Consider the following 22,722-nt stretch of genomic DNA (forward strand, 5'->3'; position numbering starts at 1 on the left):
CAATGTGTTTATTCCAAACTCCCAAGTGCTAAGGGTGATATATACACTGAAGTTTTGAAGACCTAGCTTGAAACAAAAGAATGTAAGTTAGCTTACTGAGATTTTTGTAAAAGCTTGATTATACTGAAATGATGTTTGGGATCTATTTGGGTTAAATTATTAAAATCAATCCCCCCTTTTTACTACTTATTTTACACACAGAGAGTGAGCACAAGCCGTGGGGGTGGGGGAGAGGGGCAGAGGGAAAGAATCTTAAGCAGGCTCCACACTCCATGTGAACCTGACAGGGGCTGGATCTCACTACATACTGTGAGATCAGGACTTGAGCCAAAGTTAAGAGTTGGATACTGAGCCGACTGAGCCATCCAGGTGTCCCCCCTTTTTACTTATTTTAATATGGCTTCTAGAAAATTTTTTATTTTGTATTTATTTTTACTTATTATTTTTACAAACCTTTGTGTGGAGGGCTGACTTTCAGTAGATTGCAGCAATGAAGCTTCTCTGTGTATGAAACCTTGACCTAGAAGCAGGTCCTCTAGGCATGGATTAGCACCAGATTCTTCACAAACGTGGGAGGGGGCAGCCCCTTTTGTGGCTGAGCCCCATTTCCCTGGACTAGGGGCTCTTCACACCTTGGCTGCTAGAAAATTTAACTTTACATATGTGGCTTGCATTTGTCACTTGAATGGTAGATCTGTTGGATAAGGCTGGTCTAGTCCAACTTCCTCCTTAAACACAAGAAGACAGAGGTCTCGAGAGAAGGTCTCACTTAGCAAATGGTACACACGAAAATACACTGTCATTTCCACCAGGCTCTCAGTTGCCCCTTCCCCTGCCCCCACACCCTGTGAGTCTGGGGAGAGGAGTGGGTGGTCCTTGCAGCCCCCCGGGCTGCAGGTCTCAAGGAAAATGTTCCAAGACTCAAGACATTGGCTGTGGATTCTTGGGAGTGAAATTAAACCGAATAAAGTCACATTTTAAAAGCCCATTAGATCCTGGTAACTTGGGGTGTGAGGACAAAGCTGGGGAGCCCTAGACCTTCCTGTTAATTCACATGCATAGTAACCAGGAGTGCCAATGGGCACCTTAAAAGCACAGAACTTCCCCCTCCCCCAAGGCTTTGGGGTAGAGCCTTGCCTGAGCCTTGACACTGAGGGGTAGCCACTCAAGGATTGTTTGACAAGTAAACAAAGACAAGTTTCAGTAGGATTGGCTTGATAATGGAAGAGGAGTGGGCAGCGAGGGAGGCGGAACCGGACACCAAAGGCAAATTCCTTTATTTCATAATTTTATCTGGCGTCCCCATTCTCATCAACCTGCCTGGTCAAGGCTTTTAGAGAGGTAGTTAGGGAAGTACAGAGATAGTGAGGTCTCCACCCTGGGACGGCACTAATGCTGCCCATCTGAGGACAGTTCGACAGGTGGAGTTCGCGGAGCTGACTCCGGACCCCGAGGAATCTTCCTTGGTTTCGACCTGGCTTTGGCTGGGGCGCCAGAGAGAGCGGTCACCTCCTTGCCCCGCCTGGCTTCCCATCCTGCACTGGTGGGGGAGAGTGATAGGCTAAGCTAAGAGGAAAGGTGAGGAAATCGAACTTCTCCCGCACCACGGCAGGAAGGGCCACCTGGAGGTCAGCTCTCCTTCCTATTTAACACACACGCGCGCGCACGCGCCGGCCGTGGGACCCAGGAGCTAACCCAGGCGCCACGACCTGGCTGGCCCAGGCCCTTGTCGGAGAGGGGTGCCCGGCGGGGAGGGCGGGTGTGGCTCTCCCCCACCCCCGCCCCGGACGTGACAGCTTGCGGGACGATAACGAGAGGTCCCCTCTGGCCACTTTTCCCCCCGGGGCCTTGGGACCTGCCCGTGCGCGCGTCCCGCAGCAGTTTGGATGCGCCAGGCGGGGGCCCGGGGGGGTGGTTCCTCCTGTCCAAACCACCCCCCCCCCCCACCCGCTTCAAGGGTGACTGTGCCGCTGACGTCAGGCGACTTTTGGTTCATACCCTGGCACGGGGACTTTATTTTCATAACAGCATGCAGTGCCGCGGAACTGGAATAGGCGTGTCCTCTCCCCCTGACCCTCTCCCGCCCCGTGTCCCTCTGCTCACCCCCTCGCTTGCTCCCTCCCTCCGGCGACGGCTGCCTTTATAACCGCTCAGCGCTGCGAGGGCGGGATAGCTGCCTGCGGGCTTCTCCAGCAGCTAGGGGCTCCTGTGCCGCCTCCGACGCGCGCGAAACAAGCAGCCCAAGTTCACGCGCCACGGCCAGGGCAGAAGGGTGAGTGAGGCACGCGGCCCGGGGCGCCCTCTGCCTCCAGATTTAAATCCTTGGGGGAGTGCGGCGTTGGGAGGGGTGGGATACAAGAAAAGAGAACTCCTGGTAATGGACTACAGCTGGCTGTGAGAAAAAAAAATCCCAAGAATGGAATTTCTCTAGTTTGGTTAACTGAACTCAGAATCCCCGCCCTGAGGTTCTCAGGCTGAGAAAGAGGCGGAGAGCAAAAAAATTAGTCGGGATAATATTTGTGCTCAGACACGTTTACAAACTCCTAGCAGGTGGAATCCTGGCTGGGCACATGGGCAGCTTGGGGATCACACTTAGGGAAGAGAAAAGGAGACCGATTTTTAGAGGATGGGATTGGGGGTGGAGAGGGTTGGGAGTTGGGGGTGGAGGGAGGTAGGAGGAGGGACATAGTGACAGCTGCTACTTCACTCAGGTACTGAAAGGTTTTGATTTGTGTTCTCCTTTCACAACAAGCAGACCCTTGTGAATTTTCGGAAGCAGATCGTTGAAGCCACCCCTTCTCTTGATGAGAGTGTCAGGCTGTCAGTCCCACAGCTCTCCTTCCCTGGCTGTCCTTTGAGTTGCTCAGGAACCTTGGGGCTGATGGAAGTTGAATATCCAATAACAGCCCACTTTCTGGCAACAACTAGATAGGACCCAGGTATGGCCCCAAAGCTGTCCAAGATACTCCCTTAAATATCTACTGGGGGAAGGGTGTGTGTGTGTGTGGTGGTGGTGGGGGGTGGGGGTAACATAGGGCTAGTAATAGAGAAAGCCTGCTTAGGACCAAAGAATTGGAAGGCTTTTCTGTTCCTGGCTTGTTTCCAGGCTGATTTTTCTCCTTAGAGGGTTTGTAAAGGCCACACCTGTTGAAGGGTTCAATTGAATCAGACACCAATGTGGGCTCACTCCTGAAGGGCAATACTTGAACCACTTCAGATACATTGGGCTGGGACCCATGGGAGGGTTGAGAATGGGGGTCAGGTCTCCCCCCTCCAGGTCTGTGTGCTGGCTATCACTAGGAGAGGGATGGAATGACAGAAAGGAACAGTCAGCAGCGGCGTTACCTGGGAAGCAGAAAGGCTCCTCTGAGGATATGGCCAGATGTGTGCTCAGAGGGCAGATAGGAATGAGCATGACATTTCTGGGAAGTGCGCTCAGTCTTGAGTCAGAAGACTGATTTCTCATCCAGGCTCTGCGGGAACCTGCAGCTGTGAGGAGGCCAGGGCCTGGGCCTTGAGTTCCTCCTAAGGGGTCTAGGCAAGGCCCCCATCTCCTTCCCATGGCTGAGATTCTAGCCCCTCTGTATCTGCATGTGTCCCTTTGGGAATCTTCTTTGGAGTTTGCTTCTTAGTGTTCCACTACTTAGTGAAAATTGAAGATGAATTTTGACTGTGATTTCGTTTTTCTCATTTTGGAAGTTTGCCTTCAGGTCCAGTTCTGTTTAAAACCCAGACTGAGCTGAGGAAATGGACAGGAAATGATGTGCTGGTATATTAGGACCTTAAAAAATAATGAACTGAATAGTATTTTCATCTGAAGGATCTCAGATTTTCTGAGCAGTTTGGTGTATTTGTTTCTACTTTTATTTCTGTATTTATTGCTTTGTGGTCAGAATACATAATCTGTATGTTTCTTATTTTAGAATTTCAGATTTTTTTGTGGTTTAAAACATGCTGTTTTTGTAAATATTTCATAACCATTTCAACAGAAGCAATCATATAGAAAGGGGTTGGTAAACTAGTTCCATGGCCAAACACAGCTCACTGCCTCTTTTTGCAAATAAAGTTTTATTGGAACACAACTATACTCATTTTTCTATGCATTATGTATGGCTGCTTTCAGCCCTGCAAACCCTAAACTACTTATTATTTGGATCTTTGCAGAAAACGTTTGCTGATCACAGATACAGACGATCAGAATTATATGATTAACAATGGAGATCTAATAAGAACATAGAGACTATTTCAATTAAAGTGTCCATAGAACATTTATAAAAAGTTATCGTATTATTACTCTTGTATTTCATCTGCCAAGGAATGATAAAGAATATGAAAGTCTCCTAGAAATATTAAAATCTCCTATAACTATAGTATTTCTTTTAATTTCTCCTTGTATTTCCAGTAGCTTTTGTTTTATGTATTTTGGTGCTATGTTATTTAGTGCGTAGAAGTTTATGATAGTTGTATCTTCAATGTGGAGTATTCTTAATGATTATAAAGTAAGCTTTTTAGTTCCTACAATGTCTTTTTGCCTTAACTAAACTTTGTGTGATATTAATACTTCACCTCTTACTTAATTTTCTAACCTTCAGCAAGCTATTTAATTTTGTACTTGATACATAATACCTGCTAAAGAAACACTATTTCTTATTGCTTATTTTTGTGTTTATTTATATTTTGCCTTTGTTTTTTCTTTTTTCAAAGTGAAAAAGTTACCATTTACATTTATTGTAATAATTGTTGCTTGCTATTGCCATATAATTTTTGGTCACATGGTCTGCTCTCTCAATCTTTTCCCACATTAGGTAGTCTATGTTGTATCTTTAGATCGAGTAGGGTGCTAAGTGAGTGGTCATGCCATTCTTAGGACTTAGAAATACAGGCTTGTAAGGAAAGATGATAAGTTTAGCTTGGGACTTGTTGGATTGAACAAGAATATGTTATTTTTATATATAAAATATTTAGAAGAAGGCATCTTTGAGAGCTGTGAGCTGGTTTACCAGTATGGACTTTATTTTATCCACCTATTTTCTGGAAATTTTATTTCTTAAAATCCTGGGCCTAAAATATTTGGAAGTTTCACTCAAAATATTATTTTCTTTTAAAGATTTCTAGTATTTTATATTCCAGCAATTTATTTCACAGAAATCTAAAGTTCATATGCTTTGTTTAGAATGGAGGGAGATGGTATGGAATGTCTCCAGGGAACTACCCGAAAGTAAAGAAACTGGGATATACACTGTAGTTATGCTTGTTTAGATCTGCCTACGGTGGTAAGGTAACTTATTTTCTCTCAGTTACTACAAAAGGAACTCAATTCAGTGATGTTATTCAGAGGTTATTCATAAACTGATGCCATAATCACTTTTATGTCATCAGAATTAGGATGACTACCCAGAACAGGGGATCCTGGAGATTTCCCTGTAGACACTTTCCACTTATAACTAATCCTTCATCATGGGCAGAGACATTCCCTTGAGACTCCACCCTTGTCTTAGAATTCAGCCTAGATAAAAAGATGAGGATAAGCATCAGCTTGTATTCATCTTCCAAAATTCTTCTTCCCCATTAACTCACACTTGCCAATAAATAACTTGCTTTGAGTAGATATTCAGTGGCCAGTCTTAGTCCAAAACATTTGCTCAGCAACCCCTGTGCAGAGCATGTAGTAAGGAGAATACCAACAAATAGAAAGTTTGCTGTTTCCTTTAAAAAGCTTGTTATGGGGCGCCTGGGTGGCGCAGTCGGTTAAGCGTCCGGCTTCAGCCGGGTCACGATCTCGCGGTCCGTGAGTTCGAGCCCCGCGTCGGGCTCTGGGCTGATGGCTCGGAGCCTGGAGCCTGTTTCCGATTCTGTGTCTCCCTCTCTCTCTGACCCTCCCCCGTTTATGCTCTGTCTCTCTCTGTCCCAAAAATAAATAAATAAAAAAAAAAAAAAAAAAAAAGCTTGTTATCTGATAGTTGAGTCAGCATTGATATTAATGTGTTGTATAAAACATATATGTGGAAAAACTTGAGTACCAAGAAATACTTAATCGCAAAAACTATGACGAGAGTTTAGAATACATTTAGAATGAGATGGGACTAATAATTTTTAAAATTATTATTATTAAATTATTATTACCTCAAGATAGGGGTAAGTTTTGAGTTATATTTCAAAGCAATATGGTAAGTGGATTGTGAAGAGGAGGGGAAGGGTCTTTCTGGTTGGGAGAACAATGCATGTGCTGAGGCAAAAAGCAGGACTTTGTCACAATCCCCTTCTGGATAGAAATACTCTTGGAAGATTGGTTTGCCTTGCATGGAGGTGGGGCCGGGAGTTAGGAAGGGTTGGGAGGACCAGTTGGAGAAAAGCCATGAAGCTCTGGAACTGAATCTGTTATAACAGACAATAAGGTGCTAATATGTTAATTCAAAGATCCCTTCCCAAGCCTTCCCTTCTTTGTTCCCCTTACAGACCACTTTTTTTTTTTTTTTTTTTTTTGAAGCTGCTCCTTGGCTTCTGGGAAACCAGTCCACTCAGGCTTATTATGATGATTGTTTTTTTTACCAACCCCTGATCGTTAGAAAAAAAAAAATTTTTTTTTAATTTTAGAGAGAGAATGAGCAGGGGAGAGGGACAGAAGGAGAGAGAATCTTAAGCAGGCTCCACGCTCAGCACAGAGCCCCATGCAGGGCTCCATCCCACAACCCTGGGATTGTGACCTGAGTAGAAATCAACCGAGCGCTCGACCAACTGAACCACGCAGGCGCCCCAATCCCTGATCAAGTTTTAAACCATCTTTTGTCGACCGCTGCGTTGGGGAGATGGTGTTCCCCTGGTTCTGCCCTGGGCCCCCTACCCGCCGTACTTGTTCCCAGTGTGATCTTGTTCTCCTCCCAAGGCTTCAGATACCTCCTCTAGGCCCACTCTGTACTTACAGCCCAAACCTCTCCGGAGCCTCAGACTTGCATGTCTAAGTGCAGAGGGGGTCAGCACAACCAGGTGCTGGAGCCTGGCTTCTAAGCGCCATGAGATCTTGGGCAAGTTATTTTAATTTCTCTGTGCCTCAACTGCAGAAAGGGGACATAATAATAGGGTTGTTGTGAGAAGGCAGGAATGTGTGGCCCGGAGTAAACTCTCAGGAGGACTTTGTGTTGTCCTTTCTGGATGCCTCCAGTTGCACGTTCCATATTCATCTTAGATTCCACACGACCACGCTTGGCATCGGTCCTCACCCGCCTGCATTTCTAGGCTCCACGCAGTTGCCTAAGCCAGAAATCTGGGAACTAACCTACCTTCCTAAAAATCTCCCACTCTTTGCTGCTTATCTTTCATGCTTCACCTCCCTGGTCTCTGTAGCATTAAAAAACAAAAAAGAAACCCGTTAGGTAGAATGGATCACTGTTTTCCATGTGCACTTAGCATTCTCTGCACAGCCCGTGACTCCTTTTTTGTATGTCACCGTGACTCTGTTGGGTCTCCCAGGGGCAGTAGACATACTTTTGGTCTGTGTGACTTAGCACAGTACCTAACACATTTATTTTTAGGCATTTATTTTTTTAAAAAAATGTTTAGTGTTTATTTTTACTTTTCAGAGAGAGAGAAAGGGAGAGGGCAAGCGAGCAGGGGAGGGGCAGAGAGAGAAGGAGACACAGAATCCGAAGCAGGCTCCAGGTTCTGAGCTGTCAGCACAGAGCCCGACGTGGGGCTCGAACTCGTGAACTGTAAGATCATGACCTGAGACAAAGTGGGACCCTTGACCAACTGAGCCACCCAGGCGCCCCACAGAGTGGGCATTTAAATGCGTGTTGATCAAGTGTAGTATTGCTCACTGTGTAGACTTCTCAGAGCCGGTTTAAGTGGAGAGAGGCAGGAGTTGGGGGGCAAAGCTTCAGAGTTCATCACCGTGATTTCGAGATGAAATGAAAAATTACATTATGATTAAGGCCACTCATAAAGGGATAGTCTTCTCAGCTCTGTGAAACTGGGCACAGTAACTTCTAAGAGTCTGTCTTCTCACGTATAAAATGGGTTGTAGGAATAGTAAACGAAGCAATAAATGTGAAAACATGTAAATGAGAGAATCCATACAAAAACATAAACCCTCAGCAGGGTGCCTACCTCCGGGGAACTCAGGATGTGGCCGGAGTCATTATTTTTATTCATAATTGTATTGGGACTCTTGCGCTACATTGAATGAGGCAATTCAAGAAAAAGAGAGAAAATTAAAATGCTAGAAAATCACACGTTTTCCTGGCTCAGGTAGAGGGGACTCAGCTTCAACAAACACTAAAGTTATTTGGTATCATTCCCCAGGCACCGCTGAGAGGTAGGTATTGTCTTCTTCATTTTCAGATGAAAGAATGAGATATGTCTCATAAGGAGGAAGATAAGATTGGCTTTGGCTAGGCTCTGGGCCCCAGGTTATTCACGCTCAGATACGGTGGGGGTGGGGTGGAGGGGGGTGTGGCCCAGGCAACCAGCTTGGGCAACCTTCCAGGTCTGGGCTTCAGGAGCTCTAGACCCCATTCTTGCCCCCCTGGGAAAAGAGGAGAGGAGTCTTGGGGAAGCTGGGGGACTCATCAATGCTGGCATTTGTTCTTGCATACCAGCTAGGGCCTTGGGTCTGGCAAGAGCAGGCCCGGGTCTAAGGTCAGTATTGCTCTGCTACCTGGTGGCCTCGTCCTACAGGTGAGCCTTTGCCTGGTGGCCCTCTCCTTGCTTGGCCTGCGCTCGGACCCTCAGTCACCTCCAGCCCTGTTTTGGGGTTTGGTTAGGAATTGGCAGGGCATGTCCTTTTAATGACAGGAGGTGGGGCGAGGAGAAGAATGAGGGGGAGGGAGAAAGAGATTTGGGAATTGTCTAAAAGGAGTTTTCTAGAGGGATGAACAGTGAAGCTGGAGGTGGGCTCACACCATCGAGTTCAGCACCCCACCCTCATTTTTCAGAGGAGGGGAGGGAGGTTCCTGGAGATAGTGTCCACACAGAAGGCAGCTGAAACCCCTTCTTTCTGAAAGGGCGGGGTGAAGACAGGGCTTGGTCTTGAGCCCAGGAAGTGACTTCCTGCCTCCCCCTTCCTCCCTTCTCTCCCTCCCTTCTTGCCTTTCTTCCTCCCCTATCACCTCTTCCTCTTATTGTCCTTTCTTTCTCCCTTTCCCCTCTCTTTTTTCTTTTTAACGTTTCTTTTTTTTTTCTTTCATGCCCTGACTCATTCCAGAAGGGTTTAGGACAGCGCCAGGCGACTTCAAGGTCTGCGTGGTAGGTGTTGTTGGATTATTGGACCGTGAGTTGTTAGCTTAGTTAGCAGCTGTAATAAGTGAAGGGGGTCTCACCCTTATGACTCAAGGCCCTTTCCTGTGTCCCAGGTCAGAGGCTACATACTTTAAAACTGTACCATGTTCCTGCCAAGTACAGGGTTTAGTCATCAGGGAGTTGGGTGGGAATGTGGACTGGATTCTAGTAAATCTCTCTCTGCTTCCTGGGAAATCTCAGGACTCATACTTTCCTGGGAGACACCTGGTGTCATTCAGATAGGAGCATGGTTCCAGACATGGCCCAGAGCCCCTAGCCTCGGACCCGAAGTGTGTTTTAGACAGCCCACATGAGGAGGACAGGAGGAAGGGAGGTTGGGACTCGGGACAGTGAACGGGGAGCTAGCAAGGAAACCAGGTACGACCCACCCCACCCACGCTGTCCCCTGAGCATCCCCTCCTCTCCCAGCAGACTCCACTTCTATCCCTGAACACACTCGTCCATCCTACTTAGGCATTTACCATCTATCAGGTTAGAGACTGGGGAGAAACTCTTAACTCAGTCCCTGCCATCAAAGAGCCTTTCAGTCTGGAAGAAGACACAGACTTTTCAATAGGTATTGCAGGGCTGTGTGAACAGGGCTATGGTAGGAAGCGCAAGAGGCAGGCAGGGCTGAGGACGCAGAGCCTTACACTTCTGTGCAGGATTATGACTCTTCCCCCCTGGCTGCCGATAGAGCCGCTCAGAGAGGACAGGCCTGGAGCGGGAGGGGGGGTGTCTTCTGAAGGGGTCCAGGTGGAGGGGACTGCCTTAGGGCTCAGAGGAGTGGAATATTCAAGAGCTCCTGAAGAGATGTCATCCGCAGGACATGAATGTTGGGTTTGCTAATGTGGGATGGGGATTTCTCAGGCCATTTCCCAGCTCTGAGGTGGATCTTAAATTGGCTTTTGGTGCCTCTGCCTTGGGCTCACCGACGGGAGCCCCCTGCGCTGCCTCCTGCCCTTCTTTCTCCTCTTCCACGGCCTTCTCTCCTGCCCTGCCTGCTGCAGTGGAGCGCATGTGGCCAGTGTGCAGGAATCTGAGGGTATTATGCGTAACTTGAACAGCTGGAGCAGCTCACAAGGGCAGGCCGCGTGCCTCGGTGGATTTCATCCGTGCTCAAAGCCTAGCGCATTGCCCGAGTGTTGATGGAGTCACCCCCCTCACCCTCGCCAATGGCAGGGCCCCTGGCTTTAAAGTCCTTACCAGACATAGGGCTCTACGGGTGTAATGTTGGAGTTAGAATTCTGGTTTGAATTCAGAACTGGATTCAGTTGACCCTGCCTTGTCCTAGCGGTGTGACTTTGGTGAGCCAGCTGACTTGTGTCTCAGTGGCTGCAGTTGGAGGACAGGGATAATGGGGGTATGAGCTATAGCAGAAGGTGGTTGTGAGGGTTCAATGGGTAGAGCGCAGAAGGGCATGCCTCACCCCTGCTGAGAATGAGTTAGTGGTGAGACGTCCTCTCCCTGTTCAGAGCTGTCCAAGAGTAAATGGCTCCTTGTAGCCCCCATTCGGACTTTGTAGGAGGTAGTCTTTTGCTGATGGGACCCCAAATCTCTCTGCCCTTGACTTTGGTTACAAGCGATGGCCAAATAACCCGTGGTCTCATTCCATGTCCTCTTTCTTGCTCCCGCCCTGAGGTTCCTCTCTAGCTCCTGGCAGTTTGTTTTCCCAAATGCTCATTGCTTCCCTTTCCCCCTCAAACCTTGCTTTCTAGAAGTCCTTCGTAGCTTCTCAGAACCCCGTCCTTTCCCCCAGCCACCTTCCTGGTGTCTTTTCCTCATCTGGGCCACTCCCTGGGTGACACAGGGCCTTCCCCATACAGAGCTGCTTGTTAATGAGTCCAGTGAGTTTTATTTTCCTCTGACCAAATTCAAAGTACTTAGGACACTTTAGACCCATTGCGCAATGCCTGTCGTGCAGGGGAAGAGGTGGAGGAGGGCTAACGGAGGTGAAGTAAGGATAATTCCAAAAAAATTAGTCACTCAGATAAACACGTATTTACTAAGAAAAATTTTAAAAGGACAGTTGTGAGAGAATTGGGAAATATGAACCCTAACTGGATATTTGATATTAAAGGGTTATTGTTAATTTTTAAAGGGTGGTTAAGTTAAAAAGGAGTTTTATCTTTTAGAGATACATGAAGTGTTTAAGTATGAAAGGATATGATGTCTGCGGTTTGCTTAAAAACAATCTAGTGAGGGATGCCTGGCTGGCTCAAGTCAGTAGAGCATGGGACTCTTGTTCTCAGGGTTGGGGGTTTGGGCCCCACGTTGGATGTAGAGTCTACCTTAAAATAAATGGATAAATAAATTTTTAAAAAATCTAGTGAGGGGTACCTGGGTGGCTCAGTTGGTTAAATGTCTGACTCTTGATTTTGGCTCAGGTCATGATCTCATGGTTCGGGTGTTCAAACCCTGCATTGGGCTCTGAGCTCAGAGCAAAGAGCCTGCTTGGGGTTCTCTCTCTCCCCCTCTGTCTGCCCCTCTCTCAAAACAAATAAATAAACTTAAGAAAAAACCTAGTGAGTGGGTGGGGATGTGGATGAAGCAAAATTGGCCATATATTGGTAATTTGTGAAACCAAGGGATGAGTCCAAGGGGTCTCCACCATATTATTCTTTTTTTGTGAGTATGCTTGAAAATTTCAGCATCTCTTTAAAAATAGTGTTTCAAAGGCACTTCAGGGACTGTTTCTCCGTCTCCCGTGCACGATTGGGGATGGGAGGTGGAGGTGAAGTTGAGGGACATAGGGTTTCTCCCCTCTCCACACCCATGGCCCATTGCTCTTATTGGACTCTGTTCTGTGGATGCCAGGAGGCCCCCACACAGCATCCCCCACCCGGAAAGCTGCCACCACAAGGGAGGGGCCCGGAGCTCTAAGCTGGGGGCGGGAGGTTTCTGCCTCACTGTTCCTCTGTCCAGCACCACAGGTGCCCTTCAGGCAAACACCTCGTCAGTCTCTGACAAGATTTAGTCATCAGGCCCAAAGTCCTCCATAGTTTTCCGTGATTATGATGACTACCCTCAAGGGACGGCACTACCTTGAAGAGTGGGGAAGGGACAGTTGCGGGGCAGGGCTGGGAGGGTGAGATACCTTTCTTGCTGGATGCAGCCTTCTGACTGATCTGAGAGGAGAGGAGAGGTGAGTGAGGATGAAATGCACATGGCCTCGGTCCCTTCCCTTTTGTGCACCGTGTTTGAACTCAACGGGGGTTCTTTCTCTTCCATATTCATGGTGCGGACCAGTAAGCGGGATCTGCACCTCCTTTCTCCCTAGCTCCATGGAGTGGACATTGGTATGCAAGGCAGATCAGACTTCGGGTCCTTGTGTTTCAGGAGTTGCCTATATCTAAGCTCAGTTGCCTTCCTTCTTCCTCCCTTTTTGTATTCTGCACTGCCCTGAAGACCCATCCTTTGCTCTGTGCTCTGCACGGTAGGGGCGACTGTGGTATAATTTCCATGGGGTAGAGTGCAGTGACACTCAACCTATTGAGCCACCAGGTGCCCCCAGATTTTGTATCTTTAAGGGAAGGAGATGTTGGAATTCTGTCTACACTGAGGAAGCTGCTCATTTGCCCTGGACAGTCAGTGAACAGTGGCCTGTTCTATATCTCACTGTGCTGTTCTCTGACTTGTGGTTTGATCATGAGGACATAAAATGGAAGGAGAAGGGAGGGTGTTGTTTTTCCATTGGGTTGATCACATAATCCCATAGAGCCATGAAGGGCCAGAGAAGTCTTGTCTATAAGCGTGTATGGGCATGTGGTGAAGAAATTCTGAGCTGTTTTTTCTGCTACAAGGAAAGAAGCAGGATCCGGCAGAGGTTTTATACCTTTTCCTGCTTCCCAATGCCAGTGGCTTCCCTCCTTTCAATTCCTTTCTTCACAGGCTCTCCCTACTTGGCATTAGCAGAAGCCGAGATCTTTCACGGGTGATTTTCTGTGTGTGTGTGGGGGGGGTGGGGGCGGTTCTCAGTGAGCCTTCCCTTCCCCTACCTCTGTCCTCTGCTCCCTGTCCCGACCATATTTCTCTTCTAGTCAGTTCAGGACTCTTCATTGTTGAGTGAGAAATCCTATCAGGAAAAGAAAAACTAAAGCCCCACCCCCCCACCCCCACAAAAAAATCATGCACAAATAGCATACAACAAACCAAAAGTAATTGTGTCCTAGAAACTAATAAACAGCCAGATAATTCAGAACAAATTTTGTTGACAAACTTTAAAGCCTTAGCACTTTTGAATTTCAGCATCTTACTTGACATTGACTTTGGGGTTTGAGAACCATACATTTTTGGGAAATGTACAAACTCCTTGTCTCTTCCTATGTCTCAATTTATCTTCCCACTGTGCCCTGAATTCTTAGGAATTAGATTTCATGGGGTTTGGGAAATCAGCTGGGTCTGAAATTGACATGAAGGTTGTGGGAGCAGAGAAGGAAGCGGACCTGGGAGGTCAAGGAGAGATATATAGGAAGTCATCTGCTATATAGCCAGTCAACTCTGATTGTCTTTGAGTGGGTGAGCAGATTACCTGCTTTGTGGATCATCTATCCCCTGGGAGCTCCTAGCCTGTATGGGGCTGAGCCAAGTGGAATCAAGACCATAAACAGAACTGGTTTATGGGGCATCTGATAAGGGAGAAAAAGGGGAGGAGGTAAGAGAGAGAGACAGAGAGAATGACAGTATCTCAGTTTGCATTTAAGGCCAACTAGAACTCACTTGAGTGGTGGTACCTGGAATAGTTGAGAGCATAGATCCTAGAATTTGACCTATATTCAAATGCTGCTTCTGCTATTTCCTCGTATATGATGTTGGGCAAGAAACTTGACCTGTCTCTGCCTCAGTTTTTTCATCTGTGATACAGGGCTATTTTTTACCTCCTAGAGCTGCTTTGAAATTAAACTAGTATATACGAAACGTGATTAGAAGAGTTTCTGATCCACAGAAAAAATGAGCATTAGCTATTCGTAATATGTTTCATTGGATTATCCACCGTTGTTTTGTGTCCTTCAGGGTGTCCCTCCTTACAGATAGTTAATAAAGAACTCTTTCTGACATAGAAGACTCTTTCCATCGCTTTTTGGAATGAGTAGAGCCATCCTTACAAACCTCAAGGGGGGGAAAAACCCTTGTAATATGTGACAGCAAAGCTGAAGTCGAGGATCCCATGGTGGTGAAGGGAATGTTTGGCCTTCTGTAGAGAAATTTACAGGAAAGAATGGGATGCTTACAAATGTCTGAAACAGAGGCAAAGGTGGAGAAAACCTTGAGACTGGCAAGTTATGATTAAAGCTTTAAGCTTAGAGATTTTCATGTTCGATAATTCCTGAGAAAATACTAGCCAAAAGTATCAGGATCCCTGGCAAGGTATTTGTGACATATTTTTTTGAAATGAGACCCTGAAATTCCTCAGCAGAGCACTGAGTCGTCTGGCGTCAGGGTACATATTAATATAGTTTAATTGTGGGGAGATTTGTCTTTTCCCTCCATCAGTCTGTAGAATTTGCCATGAGAGGTGGAGAAAAGTTAGTAGCTCCATCTAACGTAGCGAGTTCAGAGACAAAACCCCAGCCAAACATGTAAAAGTTTTCCCTAATCTTTTGGGTCCCCTGTGCCTGTCCGAGTTTGTTAGGAGACTCACCGCCCCTCCCCCCAACTTTGCGTTTATGCAGGACCAGAATGGCCACGACATCCCCTAGTGGTTGCCGCTCAAGCCTGGACGCCAAGTACCACAGACTTTGTGATACCACTCAAATCTGGGGCATTGTCCTAGAAGCGGTGGCCGCAGTGGGGACTGTGACCTCGGTGGCCTTCATGCTCGGTCTCCTGATCCTCATCTGCAAGGTGCAGGACTCCAACAGGCGAAAAGTGCTCCCGACCCAGTTTCTCTTCTTGCTGGGTGTGCTGGGCATCTTCGGCCTCACCTTCGCTTTCATCATCCAACTCGATGGCAGTACAGGGCCCACCCGCTTCTTCCTCTTCGGCGTCCTCTTCTCCCTCTGCTTCTCCTGCCTGCTGACTCATGCTTTCAACCTGACGAAGCTGGTGCGTGGGAGGAAGCCCCTGTCCTTGCTGGTGATGCTGGGCCTGGCCGTGGGCTTCAGCCTGGTGCAGGACGTCATTGCTATCGAGTACATCGTCCTCACCATGAACAGGACCAATGTCGCCATCTTCTCTGAGCTTTCTGCCTCTCGGCGTAATGAAGACTTTGTCCTGTTGCTCACCTATGTCCTTTTCTTGATGGCGTTGACCTTCCTCACGTCCTGCTCCATCTTCTGTGGATCCTTCACTGGCTGGAAGAGACACGGGGTCCACATCTTCCTCACCATGGTTCTCTCCATTGCCATCTGGGTGACGTGGATCACTCTGCTCCTGATTTCTGCCCTTGGCCCCGAGTGGGATGATACCACCCTCAGCTCAGCCCTGGTTGCCAATGGCTGGGTTTTCCTGTTGGCTTACATTGCGCCCGAGTTTCAGCTGCTCACGAAGCAACGGAACCCCATGGATTACCCTGTTGAGGATGCGTTTTGTAAACCTCAGCTCATGAAGCAGAGCTATGGTGTGGAGAACAGAGCCTACTCTCAAGAGGAAATCACTCAAGGTACAGAGCACGGCGGGGTGAGAATTCCTTGTAGGAAGATGGGAGAGAATCATAGGATATTGGTTGTTGTTTTGTTTTGTTTTTACATTTTTATTTATTTTTGAGAGACAGAGAGAGACAGAGCACAAGTGGGGGAGGGGAAGAGAGAGAATGAGACACAGAATCCGAAGCAGGCTCCAGGCTCTGAGCTGTCAGCACAGAGCCCGATGCGGCGCTCGAACTCACAAACTATATGATCGTGACCTGAGCTGAAGTCAGACGCTTAACCGCTTAACCTGAGCCACCCAGGCACCCCAGAATCATAGGATATTGTAACTGTAAGGAACATTCACGATTATCCAGGTCATACCCCTGACAGAACAGACAGGGTCCCCAAGGCTCATCCAGCTGGTTAGAGTTCTAGTAGAACTAGAAGCTGGCCTCTGGAGTCTTAATCTAGTACTTTCTACACAATACCCTGTGGGTTTCTCTGAGTCAAAATAAGTTGGGGCAAAGGAATGACTAGAAACATCCCTAGAGACCTGTAGGCGAGATTGTGTTCTTTATGAAAGATAGCTGGGTGTTCCTTCCAGAAACGTGAAGCCTTTATAGATTTGAATGCAGAAAGCCAAGCCATGATTCCTTGCGGTAGGCACAGAGCACAGAGGAGGGAGAAAGCCCTTTTACCACAAACCCGCAGAAATCTCCATAAAGTTACTGAGGGTTCTGATTTATCCTGCACAGCCACATCTTACTGCGTGTCTCTGGGCCCACGGGAGGGAAGAGATTGTAGCTGACATAAAAGAATCCAATGATTTTGCTCTTGCCTGAAGTCACGAGTAACCAGGTGTTCTGTTGTTCTCTCAACAGAAAGAGGCTACACCGACAGCTAGAGACTGCCCTTGCCCTTAGGGACCTATCCGTTGGTCTGTGAGGTGTCCACTGCTCTCTGGGCCTAATCAAGGGTCCCTGAGGTTTACACCGACCTCTGGGGGGGATGAGTTCGGGAGAGGAGTGAGGGACCTCCAAGGCTAGGTTCTTAGGTTCAGCTGACAGTTTCCTCTGCTCTTGAAGCCCAAGGTGCACAGCTTCCTGGTGCTTCTCACGGGAGCTGTGATTCCTCTCCGGGGCGCTTGGAAGGCCAAAGGGAAACAGGGGTGGCTGGAGGGGATGTCTTAGCACCCATCCACTCCTGTCCATTCTCACGGCTTCACTCTGTCACCGCGCTCCTGGACTCCCTGTTATCATTCCCTAGCTGCGATTCCTCCCTTTCATCCTTCCTTCCATCCATTTTGTAGGCCACCCGTTCCCTTCCTCTCCCCTAAAATACTTCTCTGGCTACTACATGTTCCTGCTCGCAGACGTTGCTGGCTGTCTAAGATCCACCATGTTGACTTAGGGAGGCTTTTCCCAGCGAGAACCCAACAACCACGGAAGCTGTGCTCTCCGTCCGAACAAACCAAGTCACTCAGTGCCTTTCCCTGCCTGTGTGTCCAGGCTCCAGGCATGCCTTTGTGCCCTGTTCTTGCCCTTTTCCAGAGCACACATTGCCCAGTCTCCTTATTCACTCCTCCCACATGCTGTAGAACTTTGAAATGCTCTTATCAGAGTCTGTCTCATTTCATGGCTATTTGTGTAGCTGTCGTATATCCCTTGCTCTCCAGTGTCAGCCTCAGGCCAGGAATCCGTCTGGTTAATCCTTATATTCTCCACAGTAACACAGAGAAAGTATTTGAGGTGTTCATGGAGTAAACTGAATAGGTACACTTGGTGGGAAATCTCAGTAAACTGGAACAGGTAAATGGATTGCTTTAAATTGTATTCACGACAATTGTATGCGTTTACTCTTCTGTTCCAGAGTTTAAATCCCTCTAGTGTTCCCCAAATACCGAGAAAACAATTGCTCATAAGTTCTGCCCCCTCCCAAAGAAAGTAATAAAAATTTTTTTTCTTGCCTTGCTGGTGGTTAAGGAAGCGGGTAAATCCGTAGTGAGCTTCACTGTAGGTAACTGACAGCGCTTGGACAGCTCTGTCTGAAAAGACTGGTTTCAAGGGTGCTTTTCAAGTGGTCCTGGATTGACCACCAGTGAAAGTTTTGGGAAAGGTGCTTCCCTAGTGACCCTATGTTGGTGGTTATTCATTTATTCAACCAATATTGTGTTTGGCCCTGGGCTTGGGACAATCTCTCCCCACATGAAACTCGCGGTCTACTGGGAAGATAGACGCTTGGATAAATGATCGAATTGGGGTAGGCACAGGCAGAAGCATGATGTGGTGGGGGGACCCTAACGCTGTAATCCCCCCTCTCCCTCTCTTTCAGGCCTTGAAGAGCTAGGTGATACGCTCTATGCTCCCTATGCCACCCATTTTCAGCTGCAGGTAAATGGTTTCTTTCTCCTGTTACACCAGCAGCGTCAGCCCCCCTGGAATGTCTGTCCTTTGGGAACATGGGCTGTAGCCACTCTCATGGCCCCTGGAAGGCCACCTTGAAAGGGTGCGGTGTCTTCCTTTCCCGTGATCTGCCTCAGGGGTTAGCACAGGACCCTGGAATGCAGGGCTTCAGGGGGAGGGTTGGGAGAAGGGGAGAGAGTTAGATTCCCGCCCAGATTGGAGCTCTGTGGAAATATCCGGGAATTGGAGTGGGTTTAACGATATGGTTGCTGCCTTTTCAGAATCGGACCTCCCAAAAGGACTTCTCCATTCCGCGGGCCCAGACTCGGACCAGCCCTTACAATGACTATGAAGGAAGGAAAGGCGGCAGTTAGCTGTTCTGAAGAGTGGGGCGAACACAGCAAGTCAGCCAACCAGGGGGGGTTCAAAGGGATGTGGGCTACACCCAGAGTCGCCTAAGGAAACCGTACAGAACCTTTTGGGACGAGCTTTCCTTCCCTTCTGGAGTTGCTGGGGGGCTAACAGGACGGCAGGTCACAGCACTCTAGGGTTTTTCCTTCGTCCCATACTTAGGATCCGTCTTTTCAGCGGGAGGGAGTCTCAGGCAAACTCAGGGTGTGCCCCTCACTGTGCCCAGTCATTTCACAAGCGATGAGAGCTCTGCTCATCTGACCGCTTACTGGCGCAGTTAGCTGCGGGTGCCAGCCTTTCTAACTCAAGACGGGTTTTGTGAGGACCGCTTGGCCCAGAGCAGAATGGCAAATCTGGGCAAAAACAGCCGAGGCCTGTCCCTGCTGAAATCTACACTGGAGACCAACTCACTGGCACCCTCCCTTCTCGCCTGGGTAGGAGAGGCTCAAGGTCACCCTAAACGTTCTCATCTCTGGTGCTACCACAGGACCCCTGTGGGTCCGCAGCACCAATTCACAGGTCACCATTCCCAAACATGCTGTCCATCCCCAGGCTGAAGCTCCCCTGTACGCTTCACCAGAAGTCCCTCTTCTGTAGCTCGCCAGCGGGGAGAAGCCCGATTTCTCTTCGGCAGGAGAATCTGTGCACTGTTCTTGCTATAAACTCCTGGCACTGATCCTTCTCTCAGCCCCTTGCTCCTCAGCTTCTGTAAATAGCTCTGCATTGTGTTCACCACCTATGTCCCGCAAGTGGACATTGTCCTCCAAAGGAGAGTGTTCTGTGTGTAATAAGTTATTCACTGTTCCTCACTTGGAGACGCAATAAAGATACGGTGGCAACTCTTTGACTGTGAGAGCTGCGGTGGGACCTGAAGGAGAGACGGCAGGCTCTTGTCTTCTTCACGTGGAGCTCAAGACACGGAGCCGAAGTTCAAGGTTCAGTTCCGTTGGGTGAGAGGCAAGGGTGAGAGGGGGAGCCAAGAACGGCCACGGACTCTGAGGTTTTGTTCCAGGAAGGCAGAGGAATGGCAATCCTGGGATGGGCTTTGGTGGCCCCAGTAGGACTGGGAGGAGTCCTCAAGGCCAGCTTCCCGATCCACAGGAGGTTTAATTGTAGGAGGGGATGAATTCAGATCCCTGTTTGACACAATCGGTTCATAATATCCCTTGGAAAATGCATAGTGACTAACAGTTGTTATTTAGTTACCCCGAGAAGCAGCCCTGTGGGGTGGGGCAATAGGAAACACTCTTTGGTGAAGGAAAAAGAATAAAGCCCCATATGCAGAAATGGAATGACATCTAGAAATTCGTAGCTGAGTTTGGGAGTTATCTCCAAAGAGCCTGATGCTCCGTTTTTCATCAGAAGGAAAAACCCTGTTGGGAAGAGGTGAGGTGAGGCTGGAGAATTAATGACACTCTGAATTAAGGATGTTTACGTTCCACAAAGATTTGGTGGTTTCCCACATGGCTTTGTCCCAGCATCAGCTTAGTTTGTATTGAAAAGGGGGAATTACAAATAATGAGATGGATCATTCTAGACCATTCTAATCTTTCTTAAGAGGTTAATCTTTCCTCAGTGAGGTTGTTGTCAGGTGAAGACAATATAATTTCACGTGTATTATCTACCACGGTGTAGGTACTCAAGAAATACATATTCCCTTCCCTCTTTTCTTTACTCCTCTGGTCGTTAGCCCATCAACCAAGCGAAGGGCCTGAGTGAAAGGCAAAGCCACAGAATACCCTGGATCTGCTTTCTTGTTAGGGGCAAGGATCTGCCGGGCTTTTGTAATCCCATGATGGCAGTCCTCATGTCAGCCTCTTCAAAAACGGGAGAAAACATGGAAATGGCGCCCATTGCTGGCTTCTCTCCCAAGAAATACAGAGTTTGGACAAGTAGACCATCACCTCGCCGAATCCTTGTTTCTTGTTGGCAGGTAGATAACTGCTCCCCGTTTGAACAGATCTTGTCAAACCCTGTCCGTGGCTGCTACCCTGTCTTCAGGTCTTACGTGTTCGGGCCATAATTAAACTCTTCTGTTAAAATAGGGACATCACAGGAACTGGAGGTTTGGGCACCTGACAATTACTACGATATCGGACAAGAGGGTTTCAAAGACTTCCTGTAGGTTTCCATCTTCACTAGGCTGAAATAGAAGGTGCAAATTTAGCCCAGCTTGGGCCTCGAGTGACGCCGGTTGATTGATGGCTGGGAACCAAAATGGCATCTCCTTTGAACTAAATGGGTGATAATGAAGTGAAACTCAGCAACCTTCCTCTCATCTTTCACTGTCAGAGTCTCCTCTCTGCCTCTGGCGTCACGCGGAGGCTCTTCTGCTGCTGCCATACCCCATGCTTCCACTTGATGGCGGTAAAACCTCAGAGATCAGCCTCAGGGAGGGCCTGGTGCAGAGGCAGAACCAGAGACATTCAGTGGGCTTGAGGCAAATGCGTCCCATTTTAAAAGGCTTGTATGTATGAGCTGTTCGTGTCCTCCCTCCCACCATCATTAAAGGACCCATTTCCTCTGCCAGACGTTCATTGCCCGGTGTGTTAGTTTTGTGAAACTCTCCAAGGTATTCTAGCAGCCCATTTGCATGCAATCTGGCATTTTTACGGATAACGGTGTCAGATGCTGTTGTTATTAATGTCGACGAATATTTATGTGGTGAGAACATTGACTTTTTGTCAGGGAAAGCGTGCCAAAACAAAGAGTACAGCCTGGCCCTGGAAAGGCAGCAGTAAAGCCCATCCCTCCCGGTGTCCTGCCCCCATGCATTCTGGGTTTCCTTCCTTCATTTCTAGCCTTGTCATTATTGCTGAGAGCCGAACTGTGCCCAGCTGATCTTTTCCTTCCTGGCCCACTTCCTTCTGTTGCTATCGGGGTTTGCAGGTTTGCTGCTGTTCCAGCCCCGATCTGAAGCATGGAAGTATTTTGGAATTGGAGCGTCAGAAAAATCTTTCTCAAGTGTGGACTGCTGAAACCTGGGGTCTGGGAAATCGGCCTCCGGGTTGTAGATTGTTGGCTTTGCACATGGGATGGTCCAGCCTGTGGTCGTCTTCTAGAATCTCTTCCATCCAGGGCAGACAATGCTTTGTCCACCCCCCGCCCCCAGCCGTGGCTTCAGGACGTTCAGGTATGCAGATGGGTCTGTGTGGCAGGGTATCAGTGCCTGACCCTCACTTCTGCCACCTCCAGATTGCTAGAACTCTCTGAACCCTTCAGAATGGAACACTCCAGTGCCTACAATGTTGGCGTTTGAGGTCACAGACCTTCTTCAGTTGGGCCCCCCGGCCTTCATTTTACAGAGGAGAGAACTCAGGCCTAGTGGACTCAATACGACTGGGGCCAGATTTCAGGTTCTGTGTTTTGTCTACTGGCAACACTTGCGTGGCCAGTTTTAGACCCTCTCCCCCCCCCCCCCCCCCGCCCCTGCCCCAAAGTGGGTGTTTGAGTAAAGAATCCAATAAAACGGCCATGGTCACTCTGTATTTTAAGCTTCCTTCTCATTTTACTTTGCCTCCCGAATTGCCTTTTCTTCCCCTGACTTCCTGTCTAGTGTCTCCTCTCCCTTCCGCATGCAAGCTGTGGAGAGAAGGAGGGGGTGACGATGGGCATATTGTGGTTAACCCCAGGTCACTCCCTGACAAGCCCCAAGCCAAGGGAATATTTGCCTCTTGGGAAAGTAGAGTGTCAGAGGAGGACTTGTAAGACAAGACAGGATTCTTCATTTTCCCTGCCAGCGTGATAATCCTTCCTCTTCCCTGACTCCCATACTGAGTCAAATCCCATCCCCAGCACCTTCCTGTTTTCCTGGTTGTATGGAGTTATCTGTCCCCTCAGGGGGCTTTGTCCCAGCCCTCTGGAGTCTTTTACTCCCGTGTAGTTCCTGAGGGCACATTTCTGAGGCAGCCCTTGAAAAACCTTTGAAAGTAACAGTTCTATAGTTGTGACCTGACCCACGTGTCTCAAGCACCAGATCCAAGCATGATGATCTCAAGAGAAAAGAAGGTGGGGGCATCTGAGTGGCTCAGTCGGTTAAGCATCCAACTTCAGCTCAGGTTCGTCGG

At 48.2% G+C, this 22,722-nt stretch overlaps 1 protein-coding gene across 2 annotated transcripts; it reads left to right on the forward strand.

Annotated features, from left to right (window-relative positions):
• The first annotated feature begins 1,975 nt into the window (after positions 1 to 1,975).
• Positions 1,976 to 19,500, forward strand: GPRC5A (G protein-coupled receptor class C group 5 member A). Of its 2 annotated transcripts, XM_049625084.1 has the most exons (5): positions 1,976 to 2,272; positions 2,756 to 2,939; positions 14,946 to 15,874; positions 18,174 to 18,232; positions 18,526 to 19,500. In XM_049625084.1, exons 3-5 carry the CDS (start codon positions 14,953 to 14,955, stop codon positions 18,616 to 18,618), a joined length of 1,074 nt encoding a protein of 357 aa, XP_049481041.1. In that variant the 5' UTR covers positions 1,976 to 2,272; positions 2,756 to 2,939; positions 14,946 to 14,952; the 3' UTR covers positions 18,619 to 19,500. The 2 variants fall into 2 exon arrangements, with proteins under 2 accessions (XP_049481041.1, XP_049481040.1); XM_049625083.1 differs by lacking the exon at positions 2,756 to 2,939.
• The last annotated feature ends 3,222 nt before the right edge of the window (positions 19,501 to 22,722 follow it).

Source organism: Panthera uncia, chromosome B4 (assembly GCF_023721935.1).
Source record: "Panthera uncia isolate 11264 chromosome B4, Puncia_PCG_1.0, whole genome shotgun sequence".
NCBI classification, from domain to species: Eukaryota; Metazoa; Chordata; class Mammalia; order Carnivora; family Felidae; genus Panthera; species Panthera uncia.